The 13,277-nt window shown below is 41.0% G+C and overlaps 1 protein-coding gene across 1 annotated transcript in view; it reads left to right on the top strand.

The window, feature by feature from the left end:
* The window catches only part of ctnnbl1 (catenin, beta like 1), a 43,894-nt gene extending 32,400 nt beyond the window's left edge, over positions 1-11,494 (top strand). Inside the window, exons 14-16 of the mRNA XM_066671816.1 lie at positions 2,052-2,189; positions 2,897-2,969; positions 10,542-11,494. Coding sequence (XP_066527913.1) covers positions 2,052-2,189; positions 2,897-2,969; positions 10,542-10,630 — 300 coding nt within the window. The 3' untranslated portion in view covers positions 10,631-11,494. The remainder of the gene's footprint in view (positions 1-2,051; positions 2,190-2,896; positions 2,970-10,541) is intronic.
* Positions 11,495-13,277: the final 1,783 nt, after the last annotated feature.

Genomic DNA, 13,277 nt, shown 5'->3' on the forward strand with positions numbered 1-13,277 from the left:
ATAGTGTCTGCATGTGTTTGGACATAGTATTGACATTGGTTGTACATCACAGCTTCTTTTTTAGCTCAAGAAACCCAAGAATCACCCATTTGTCCTCAGTTTTGTGCAGGTTTACCTCGCTGTACTGCAGCATGAGCAGATGGCATGCAGAACCATGTTTGGAGGCGGAGTTCATTAGAGAAAGTGATTTTGTTGGAGAAGAGCAGCAAAGCTCTACTGGGTCTCAGTGGCGCATGACGGACGCTCTTCCTTTCCTGTCTTGCTGTTCTCGTGATGCTCTCTCGCTACTGTCTCTCTGCTGGTCTGTGTTCTCAGGCTTGTGTGTAGCTTGTTTCCCCTGCCCAGCACTTCTCACACACACACACTCTCTCTCTCTCTCTCTCTCTCTCTCTCTCTCACACTCACACACACAATCAAACAAAGCCTGTCTTGTCGTTATCATGTCATTACGTAGGGTCATGCCTTAATTTCAGGTAGACTTGCCCATGAATTCTCATATCCGTGTCTCATATTCTAACATCACACTAAACCCTACCTTACACTAACCTTTAGAAATATCTTCACCACAAAAGTGATGTAAAATATAGGAGGGTAGTTATTGTGACATAATTTTTTCCCCCATAATAAAGACGTAACATGGGAGTGTAGACAGGTTTTTGTTCCCATAATATGGTATATATCTGTACCCCCCCTCCCCCCCCACACACACACTGCATCTCTGCCTGAGAAAGCTTGTGTTCCCTGGAGGGAGGGCCATGTCACTTGCAGCAATTAGAGAGTGCAAAAATGCCAACTGTCATGTTCCCTTCAGAGCAGCGCTCCAGGTGTTGAAGGAACGCCGGCAGCTCCGGCAACATGGAGACTTTCATCCCTGAGCCTTTACTTTTGATTGTATCGTATCCTTTAGCTCTCTGTGTGGGTGCAGCTGATTACAGCCTTCCCCCCGTCATTTATAAACCAGGTTAGATAAAAAGTTTGTTGTGATTGGTAAATTATCACTGACCTGAAATACACCAAGAGCATGAATACTTTGTAAATATTAGTTTCACTTTAATGTCAAAATCAGTAAATGATTGACCACTTTGTAATGTTGCCATTCCTTTTCACAATAATTAATGGATGAAGCGTATCAAGTGGAATTGTTATCGATATATTTCACTGCACTACATTTTGGGCTGATTCCAGGCCGTTTTTAAAGAAGCGTTCAGTCTAGAATGTTTACCAGGGTCTACGTCTATCTTCTGCAGGGCTGGAAAGGACCTTGAATTTAGTGGCTAAGTTTGCCTTACTTGACTTTTTCCTCTCTCTCACTCTCCATGCATTTTTAACAAGCATCGCGGCTAAGCTGACCTCAGTCTACTGGAAAGCTTCAGTTCAGCGAGGTCTTTTTATAAGTTGCTCTCATCCCAGATACTCTATACTGTAAAATTATTTATGATTGTATATACTTGTGCTTTTATGAGACGTTCTCCACAGCTGTGTAGGGTTTGTGTTTATGCCGGTGTGGGTTTTTAGTTCTTGTGTTCAACTTTAATGAAGCAGCAGCTCATCTCCAGTGAGGAGATGTTAGCTGTCAGTGCCATTAAATGATGGAGTGGCTTTATGCCTCAGGCTGCTTTGTTTTGGCCTGAAAACACCTTGGCAAGCTTTCTAATGGTGATGAATTCCTGTTTAGAGAGTATTGACAAGGCTGGGATATTGACGTATGGACTGAGTGCTTAAGATTGATGTTTGTGTGTGTGTGTGCGCTCGCGTGTCTCCACACCAGTTAAGTCCCAAACAGATGATTAGAGTGGAGACTGGTCCTGAAGGCTCCAGTAGATGGGCTGCATCTAAAAGTTTTTTTTGAGAAATATATTATTCACTTAAATTAAGGGGCAGATTATGCACAAGGGGGAGGGGGGATTGCAGCTCAAGACCATCCATGAGGTGTTTGTGATAGAATAATTGCTGTCGATATTGCAATATGAACAAAATGTATCTTCCAGCCGTAGCACCTCAGCTTTTCTCACAGCACATCTTTCTAACGAAGGTGCTTGTTGATTCTTCAGGAAATGGTGCGACGAGGGGAAATCCTGGATGACTCTATGGAGGAAGAGTTTTATTTGCGCCGTTTAGATGCTGGACTCTTTGTCTTACAGCTCATCTGTTACATCATGGTGGAAATCAGCAACGCTGGAATCTCACAGGTAAAAATGCACTCACTCTCTCTCGATCTCTAAAACACACACAACTCTTTTTCTCTTTCACGTACTGTATCTCTTACAATCTCTTACACACAAAGCCTTAGATATGGAGTCAAAGTAAGGCGAAAATATTTGAGAACCAAATAGCAGAATCCATAAGCGAGAAATTAAAGTTCAAAAAGGAGATGACTGTTATAATTATTGAGAGGTTTAAAAACAAGTTGATAAAGAAAGTATTTCCATATTTACTCGCTAATTTTCAACCCAAAACGTCGTTTTTGAGTTTGAGGTAGAGGTAAAATATGCCGTAGCGTGGCATGTAGAATGTACTCTGTGGGCAGGGCTTATCTCCAGCAGCCAATGGCTGACTAGATCACGCCTTTCAGTAAAAACAGCCGGAGCTCAGAAGCTTTTTGAAGAGAATGCAAGACTGCGGAACTCAGAGGTTTTGGAACTAAAACAATATTTAGAGAAGCGTAATCTAGGAGTGCAGCGCTGATAGAAAATAAAATAACAAGTAAATATTCTGTTTATAAACCTGTTTTTAAAGCTCTCAATATTAAAAGCAGTCTTCCCCTTTTTCTAATGGTAATTTCTCGCTTATGGATTCTGCTTCTTGGTTCGTAAAACTTGGTTTGGTTGACATCTAAGTGCAAGTGTATAAGTGGACATAATACAAATGTGTGTCTCTGTTTGTTTTACACTTACAGCTGCAGCAGAGAGTTCATCAGATCCTGAACTTGAGAGGGGGCTCAGTGAAGACTGTACGACACGTTATGAGAGGTGAGTCGAGACTTCGTCTCTTCATCACTGCATTTTCACAGTGTTGTCTTTTTCTAGCTTTTTGTGTTGTTTTTCAAAGCGAGGCTTTCATTTAGTCCTGTCTTCATATACATTTCCGTAATCTTGGCCTTTTTATGTTTTTACTAAATCCCTATGATGTCACAACATCAAAGGTTTCTCACAATTAAAGATTAATGGTAACATAGTGAGGGCGGTACGGTGGTGCAGCAGGTAGTGTCACAGTCACACAGCTTCAGGGACCTGGAGGTTGTGGGTTCGTTTCCCGCTCCGGGTGACTGTCTGTGAGGAGTTGGTGCTCCGGTTTCCTCCCACAGTCCAAAAACTCACATTGGTAGGTGGATTGGTGACTCAAAAGTGTGTGTAGGTGTGAGTGTGTGTGTTGCCCTGTGAAGGACTGGCGCCCCCTCCAGGGTGTATTCCCACCTTGCACCCAATGATTCCAGGTAGGCTCTGGACCCACCGCGACCCTGAACTGGATAAGCGGTTACAGATAATAAATGAATGAATATAACATGGTGGCATTCCTACCAAAACTCACTGTCATGCATGTAAAGTACAGTGGAACCTCTACCTACGAATTTGATCCGTTCCGTGACCCGGTTCGTAAGTGGAAAAGTTTGTTTCTCGAGTCAATTTTCCCCATTTAAAAATTATAGAAAAGCAATTAATGCACTCCAACCCCCACCCCGAAAGTCACCCTTTTTGCACTGATATATGTTTACAACACTCTCAAATTAGTAAAAAAAATACATGTAGCGTTACTAAAAATAAAAAAGAAATACAGTGGAAACAGTAATAAAAAAGTAATAATACATTTTTAAGTGGTTACACATCACTACCTTGAAGACGTGACGACTGGCTGGAGGAGTAACACAGGCACTGGCTGTATGACGGGAGGTGGGGGGTGGGTGGAATAACGGAGAGTAGGCGGGTGAATGTGGGGAGACGAAGCGTAGATACAGCTTAATTTAGCACGAATTTCGATGTCTGCTATTTACACTAATGCTAAATTGCTAAAGCTACAATTTGCTAATCTTAAAAGCTCACTCAAGTCTGGGCGCTGGGAGAGACTCTCCTATTGGGGTCAGGGGACATTTCCAGCCGCCGGCTCGGTGGAGGCTCGGGTTCGTTTCTAGAGCCATGGTTCATTGGTGGAGACAAAAAAAATTCAAATGCCTGGTTTGTATCTTGGAAAGTTCGTTAGTAGAGGTTCCACTGTATTTCTGAGAAACATATTGAACAAACCGTTTAATATCTACAAATAGAAATGAATGAAAAATATATTTCATGTTATATTTTAGACAATTCTTACTGTTGTAAACAATTAATAAAATCATATAAGCATCTATTTATGTTATGCTAATTGGTGGCTAATAATGTTTCTGATGGCACGATTGATCAAGCCAGTCCTCTGAATATATGAATAACAGAGTCATCCCTGTCACTATTCCAATGCTGAGTCTGCTCTCTGTTCATGAACAACGGCAATATGTTTCAGCTTGAATTGCACCAAAAAATAATTTTGATTTTTGTTACAACAGTAGACCGTACAGCAGTTGTGATTTGAGAAACTTTATGAATACCATCCTCTGTTCATCCAGTCGAGCTATTATAGTAATTTTAAGAAATTTCAGCAGCAAATGTGCTTGGCATTTGTTGTATATTTTGCCTACTTTAGCAGAGTCTAGAAATTACATTTCCATTGTTAGGAGACAGATACGTTCCCCGCTGGTTATGCTGCAGGACGAATGGGTGCAAATAGCCCTCTGCTGTCTGCATGCCTTCTGTACATAATCAAGCAAATGAAACACAACAGCAGCAGGGCCTTTGAATATAATTAAGTCCTCGTTTCAGCAAACATCCTCTGAAGCCGCCTTCTCAGACATTGGTTTTTTCCTGCATTGAGCATGCTTAGAGAGCTCAGTTATAAATGATTAATGAAAAGGGGAGGCTCAAGTCTGTGCTCTTGTTTAAACTGCCCCTGACTGCAAAATGGCCACCAGAGAAGGCCAGCAAAACATCTTCCTGATCAGAACATCTGTCCACCTCCCCTACAGATGGGAACAACCCCACTAATATAAAAACACGACAGCTTTGAAGTAAATAGTACACATCATATTGAAGAATTTACTTGGTCATTTTGGATGACTTTCTCACATGTTCCACTTTTAATTAACCCTTCTTTTGTTTTTGGATTTTAAAAGCTTGGAGTTTTAACAAAACTCAAAATACTACGTCCACTCTAACATTCATTTCAAGTGGATTTCAGAGCCATGGTGTAATAAGTGTATTTTTATTTGTAAATGAGTACCATGGAAATTATATTTTTGGTTTTATTTATTTATTTTAACCCCTATCCAGAAAGTCCCTTCATTAAACACTGTTATCCCCTTTGACTGCACACTGTTCTCAACATTTATTTATCACTTGACTGCTCTGGGACAGATTTCTGATATTCTTTCTGTGGAGTTACTTGGCCAAAGTGGCTAACTATTAGTAGACATCATATTTTTCCTAGTGTTTTTCAGCGGTGTTGTCATAGCTCCAACGCAAAACTAAAGGAGAATTTGGGACCCAAATCTTCTGTCCTGGATGACTGACTTTTTCATCTGAAATTATTTGAAAAAGGCGTAAATTTGAGCTTTCGGCAATACATTCCTTAATCTGTGGATGTTCATGTCTGTAAAACATGCACAACATATATATTTATTTTTTTTCTTTTGGTGTATGTGGAACCATGAATCCATCACATTTGTCTCTTTCCTCCATTTCCTCACATGGTTTTGACAGGTGAAATAAGGGATTTCAGCTTTTGTGTCCAAGCATCACTTCTGTCTGTTTTAAGGATGTTTTATTCAAGTTTACAGGCATCAAAATTGGAATAAAAGGTAATATATTTTGCGCTGACCTCTCAGAGGATCTTAAACCCCTGGAGGTTTTCTCTGTTACTTACTTGCTAATCTGGAGGTCTGGTTTATAAATGAATATATATATATGAGAAATAAAAATGCTGTCAGAAATGTCCTTCACAAGTGGCTTCAAGTTTTCCTCCTTTTTTCTCGCCTTGTTTCATTCCACACATACCAACATTATGTGGTGGAATTAAGGCCCCGCAATTTTCAGAGCACACTGTCAAGTTTTAATAAAGGTTCTCTTTATTGCACAGTTTAAATGGTGGTGTGGGCGCTGAGACTGCCTCCAAGCAGATGGCACCTTTTCCTCTCTTTCTTTCCTTCCTTCATTCTTTTGGAGAGCAACTTGTGTGTGGGAGGCTTGCTTTAGCAGAGGAATTGCTGCCACCGTGGTGATAAATTGAAATTTTCTCCTGCCGTCTGGTAGCAGCTGTGGCCTTGAGCAGGCCTGTGGAGAGGGAGCTCTGCCAGGACAGAGCTCAGCCTTGCAGGCAGCGCACAGCAGTGGGAGAACATCACTGTTGGAACTTGCCCCCCCTCCTTGCTTTGTTTTTGCATTGACATTAGCTGAGGGGTTTGTTTCGGTCAAAGGGATACTTCTCCCGACACAGCTGCTAGTGGATGCTGCATTTAATGGCTGATGGTAAACGAAAAGAACTGGAGATTTAGATTTAAGTTTAGGTAGACTTCTGACTCTTGCTGAATAGTCTGATGGATGTACAGGGGTTGGACAATGAAACTGAAACACCTGGTTTTAGACCACAATAATATATTAGTATGGTGTAGGGCCTCCTTTTGCGGCCAATACAGCATCAATTCCTCTTGGGAATGACATATACAAGTCCTGCACAGTGGTCAGAGGGATTTTAAGCCATTCTTCTTGCAGGATAGTGGCCAGGTCTCTACGTGATGCTGGTGGAGGAAAACGTTTCCTGACTCGCTCCTCCAAAACACCCCAAAGTGGCTCAATAATATTTAGATCTGGTGACTGTGCAGGCCATGGGAGATGTTCAACTTCACTTTCATGTTCATCAAACTAATCTTTCACTAGTCTTGCTGTGTGTATTGATGCATTGTCGTCCTGATACACGGCACCGCCTTCAGGACACAATGTTTGAACCATTGGATGCACATGGTCCTCCAGAATGGTTTGGTAGTCCTTGGCAGTGACGCGCCCATCTAGCACAAGTAATGGGCCAAGGGATTGCCATGATATGGCAGCCCAAACCATCACTGATCCACCCCCATGCTTCACTCTGGGCATGCAACAGTCTGGGTGGTACGCTTCTTTGGGGCTTCTCCACACCGTAACTCTCCCGGATGTGGGGAAAACAGTAAAGGTGGACTCATCAGAGAACAATACATGTTTCACATTGTCCACAGCCCAAGATCTGCACTCCTTGCACCATTGAAACCAACGTTTGGCATTAGCATGAGTGACCAAAGGTTTGGCTATAGCAGCCCGGCCGTGTGTATTGACCCTGTGGAGCTCCTGACGGACAGTTCTGGTGGAAACAGGAGAGTGGAGGTGCACATTTAATTCTGCCGTGATTTGGGCAGCCGTGGTTTTATGTTTTTTGGATACAATCCGGGTCAGCACCCGAACATCCCTTTCAGACAGCTTCCTCTTGCGTCCACAGTTAATCCTGTTGGATGTGTTTCGTCCTACTTGGTGGTATGCTGACATTACCCTGGATACCGTGGCTCTTGATACATCACAAAGGCTTGCTGTCTTGGTCACAAATGCTCCAGCAAGACGTGCACCAACAATTTGTCCTCTTTTGAACTCTGGTATGTCACCCATAATGTTGTGTGCATCGCCATATTTTGAGCAAAACTGTGCTCTTACCCTCTGCTAACTGAACCTTCACACTCTGCTCTTACTGGAGCAATGTGCAGTTAATGAAGATTGGCCACCAGGCTGGTCCAGTTTAGCCATGAAACCTCCCACACTGAAATGACAGGTGTTTCAGTTTCATTGTCCAACCCCTGTAGTTGCTGGACATGGCCATGAACTGCGTACTTTAACAGGAATCTTTTGGCCTACTAGGAAATGTATTCAATTACAAATGGTTCAAGTGCTTCAACAAAACCACACCCTTGTGAAACACACTTTCTCAACAACTGCAAGGAAATATTATGTCAACAACACCAGTTACACTTAAGGTTAACTGGATTTGGACTATATTGTACTGTGCTTGAGACCTTTCCTTTATGACAGATAGTATAGTACAGACTTACCATATTAGATTCCGTGTGACTGGCTCAGGTTGAATAACTCCTTTTAGGCTAGAGAATACTTCAGGAAGTATATTGAACAATGGACATACAACATACATAAAAGCTTTGATAGTTAGACACTGGTGAATGAAACCGTGTGGCTTCCGGATCGTTCTGGGTCAAACTTCATTTAAACTTTAACAGTAGTTAAAAGAGGCAGTCACAAAGTTCCCTCATTTCACAGAAAGCCAAGTTGTCACTATTTTCCGGGTCCTGAGTGTGGCACATCTGGTCAGATTGCTGTCATTGCGATCATATTTTTATTTTATTTTATTTTATTATTTTTTTTCCCCTCTCCTCAGGCTGGATTTCATCAAGCAGCGCAACCTCCAGCACCACAGTGTGGGTCAAGCGCAGAGACCCATTCACTGACCCGTCAAATACAAAGACAGGTCATTTTTTTTTCTTGTCTGCAAGCTCCAGCTTTGCAGTGCCGCGCACCGGTCGGCTCTTTTCCAGTGACCGTTTAACAATACGCAGATATCACGGTATGATTAGTACCGCTATGAGAGGACACTTTTGGGTACCACTTTAGGTTTATAGAATGGCACCATTTTATTTTACTTTATTAAGTCTAAGTGCCAAAGTATGACACTATACTGGGAAGACAGAGTAAATAGTTCGGTTTTTAAATATTTGTTATTTTTTGTTTTATGTGTATCATGGTTCAGCACATTGGGTTTTCCAATGGTGGAACCACCCCTCTTTGTCGGTATATCTCAAATGTAGCAGCACGTACAGCTGAACCATATTTGATGCACTGCACACACTGTAGGCAGATATGCCCTCACAACCCTGCTATCAGGAAAACAGAGCATTAATGAGCTTATAATAAGGACCTCTTTCACTTCCTACAGCTAATAAGACTTTGCGTTTCAAGTCGTCTGGAATCTCTTCTGGTCGCAGTCTGTCCAGCTTCTCTCTCGTTATTGCTGTGAATGGTCTGTGAAATTGTGTGTGTTTGATTGGTCATTATCTGTGTGTTGTTTTCTACTAAGTGGGTGGTGGCATCACACTATTTTTTTTTTTTGCATGCATCCTAGAGCTATGTAATAAAATATCTTGGGTGTGTAAAGGCTTCCAACACCTCTGAGCCCAAGCAGGGATTATCCTCCTCCTCTCTCCATTTATAAAGTATGCATATAGTACACTCAATTCTCTACCGCAGCCACCCCCCTCCCTCCACCTCCCTGCTGCTCCCCCTCCTCTTTTGACACACTATACAAGTCTGCCTTTTTTTATTTAACCTTTCCTTCTTTAGCGGTTTGATCCCTCTCCTACCGCTCTAGGAGGACGAGTTGGACTCAGAAAGTAATACACACACGTCTCTGTTCCACTCCTGCCTCTTCTCTCTCACCATTACACTGTCAAATAGCTGCCTTCAAAGAGCACAGCATTGAGAGAGGGCCTGCTTCAAGCCTTCCAGCTTCAGAGAGCATGAGAGACAAGAAAGAGAGTTGGAGTAGGAATGAGGATGTGGGGGAAAATGTGAGAATGGACAGAACGCACCTGAAACACACTGAGGCTTGTGCACATTTTATATTAAATATTTAAAATCGTAACAGTTTAATTAATTAAATAAAAGGAATGTAGAAAAGATTTGTAATGCTTTCACTGACTCAGATCATTCATTTATTGAACTATTTTGTAAACACTTAATCCTCATCAGGGTCACAGTGTGTATGGATGCAGCCCAGAGTCGTTGGCCTTGACAGGAACACCCTGGACACTATAGAAAACCAGTTCTATACAGAAACTTCTGGGGTTTTTGAGTTCTAGCTCGTCTCAGATGATCTGCAGTTCATTATGCGATTGAGTTTCATGGTGCATTCCTTGATATGGTTGTGGACAATAGCTTGACAGTTTCTCATGCAGTGCCATCTGAGGGTTTGAAGGTCTCATACATACAACAGTGATTTCCAGCTGCCCCACAGCTGACTGCTACATCTCTAGATTTTTTATTTTTTTATTTTTTTATGTATGCTGGATTACGGAAGACCAAACTTTTTGCAGTTTTGTGCTGAGAAATGTTATTTTTGTCCTCTTTGCTGTGAGCCACGAGCCCCCGTGCCTCTTTTTTATTTCATATTTTAAATGTTATCAGTTGATGAGCATATTTTTTTCTGTTAAAACAAAGCTTCAAGGCGAAGAAACACAGATATTTGGTATTGCATATTATAAAATGCCCATCCAACAAATGGGATTTGTAAAAGCAAGTTTAGACAAAGTGTCTGAACTTTTTCACTATATGAATTAGGCTGTGTGTTCTTGTAGAATTGCACTGGAGCAGATTTAAATGCATTTTATTTCGTAAATGAATGTGACCTGCCGACTGAACAGCCTATCCTCTGTTTTGCAGAATATGCAGAAAGCATCGGCGACGGTAAGGATGAGGAGTTCCGGCAGAGCGAGCAGAAAAGGATTATGGATCTTCTGGAGAGCTTCTAAATCTCGAGTTAGGCCGCTGGCAATGACTCTCCTGCCAGGTTCCCTCCAGCAGCCTCTGTAAATAAAGTGTGCTCTGTTCAAGGGAATTTTGAACAAAAAACAAAGTATAATTGAATGGTTATATGTAAACAATGATCTTGAGAATGGTTTGAGGTGAAATGCTCTGTTTTATAGAAACATGGATTCAAAAATGTTCACAGCAGTGATGGGAGCCAGTGATAATTTTGTTATTTAATCATGAATACACTGCATGATGCCTGAGATATTTGTTTTTTTTCCATAGTTTTCAGATTAGAATTTGGCATAAAGTAGATTGTAATCTATTTTATAAAGAAATGTACATGTTCTCTAAAACATTTTAAATGGTATGTGTTGTAGGAACCTAGATGCCTGGTTTCTATCACCAACACAGTAAAACAAACCTTGAGTATGTTCCTCTACCGTACACCACAATACTTTCACTGACTTTGTTTCCATCTCAACAACTGATCTCTGCAGAGATGTTTAACAAATTGTTGGAATTTCTTTTTTAAAACACATCCTGGTCTGTAAGAGTTTTAACGTTTAAGTGCGCGACCACTGCAGTGTCCAACAAGGTATTTTGTGGCTTTGATGTGGGAAGGACTCTCGAGAAGAGATGAAAGTTCTGCAGGCTCAGTGCTGATTAATATTACACATCCAGCAGCTTAGGAATTTAGGAAAGAAGAACAGTCTTTTTGATGCTTTTTTTACAACCTCAGTCTTACAGTAGAAGTGAATCCTGCCTTTTTTCATTGTGTCTTTTGGGCTATTTCTATAAATAAGTTTGACTTGGAAAAAGTTTGAGAAAATGTATGTATGTTATTAAATTCTTTCTTTATTGAATGTGTTGTGCTTGGATTTTGATTTATTTGGCATCCTGTATGGTACAAATACTGAATTTTATATGGTATTATATACTAAGAGTGGGGAAAATATGCCCAGATCTTACGTGCTTTTCGCTGAGGCCCTAAAGGAACGGTCTCTGCTTTAATTTAAACTCTCCGTCATGTTAGATAGAAGGTGTTCTAGTTTAATGCTTTCTCTTTCCCTTACTGTGCACCCTGCTTCATCTGAGATCTGGCTCATGTGGGAGTTCTAATGGTCAGTATTTCAATGTTTGTCCAGTGTTAATGAGCCAAAAAAGCCCACTCGTATTAACGACAAGCATGCTGAGCTACATGGCTTTAGCAAGAGCACAAAGCAGTGGTTTCTTATCTGCTCTTTTCTAGTGTCCTGTCCTAGTGATTTAAAATGCCTTATTTATAATGACTGAAAAAAGAGCTGATGTAAGTGTTGGAGGTTATGGATTCAGCAATGGACCTTTCCACAGATCAACAGTTGAGTAGATGTCAGGTGAAACACTGAAATTTGCCACTTTGTGAAAAACATTTTTAAGTACAGCATTTCTCACCATGTGAGTGCAAGGAATCAAGGAATTTCACCATTTAAATTTCATAACTTAATGTCGAAAAGGTTCAGCAATTCTAGAGAAATCTGATTGAGTGTAACCATCAAAGAACTGTCTACTTCTGTCAGGCATATAATCATGGACTTAGGAATACTTTGAATACTCTTGTCATTATTTACATTTCATTGTAGCATTTACACATTAAAGAAACACTAGGAAGTAGTATTTTTGCCTTAAAGGCTAAGCACCAGCTCTATGAAAGTGTCAAACAAATAAAAACAGTGGAATTTGAGTTCCTAACTTGTGTTAATTGATAGTCAGAAAACATGTTATTTCTTACTAATTCAAAGAATAAGGTTTAAAAGACCGTTAGTCCCCCCCCCAATGGTGTTCGGAAACTCTAATAGGCGTCTTGCCTGTGACGTAGATGGTGGACAACAACTGTAGAAGCTGTGTTGTTTTTGGCTGCAATAATTCAATGTACAGTGGGACATATGTGAACAAATGGCCCAAAGATCCCAAAATATCCAGAAAATTGACTAAATTTGTCCACTTTAAACGGGCACTTTGGAAAGGACCATCCGCTCACTCCGTTATCTGTAGCTCATTTCACTGGCGCTTTTCCAACAATATGGGCATGTAAGGACACCAACGAAAGGTGTTCAAGAGCCTCTGTAACATGGAGGTAAACAGGGTGAGGACACTCACTTCGCCTGTTTTAGTTGGTGTTAGTTAACGTTAGCTTGACCTGCTAAACTCGGTGGCTCAGATTATACTCGGCTACGTAGCATTACGGAGGTTTATAGTGTCGGATGAATTCGAGTTCGACTTCGATCACATTTACAAGAATAACGGTACCTCTAAATTTGAGTTTAGCTTATTGCTAGGCTATTGTCATGAATAGTGTTGGTTATTTAGCTAGATACTGTCATAACAGTCAGTCATCGGCATTGTTTAGCTGTTGTCCACCAGTGACGTCACGGTTGCGTTCAAGAATTTCCGCAGCGAGCTCGGGTTTTTCCGTCATTAAGCTGCTATTTTCATTTAAATTCATACTTATATATGTCAGTGACTACAATAATGTGAAATATTCATGGAGGTCCATTAAGTGGTGCTTAGCCTTTAAAATAAATGCCTCAAATAAAGGACATCAAAATCACTGTAATGATTCACTGACCTGTAATAGGGCGAACGGATGCTCCATAATTGCTCAGCAGA

This window comes from Hoplias malabaricus, chromosome 5, assembly GCF_029633855.1.
Source record: "Hoplias malabaricus isolate fHopMal1 chromosome 5, fHopMal1.hap1, whole genome shotgun sequence".
Taxonomy (NCBI): Eukaryota; Metazoa; Chordata; class Actinopteri; order Characiformes; family Erythrinidae; genus Hoplias; species Hoplias malabaricus.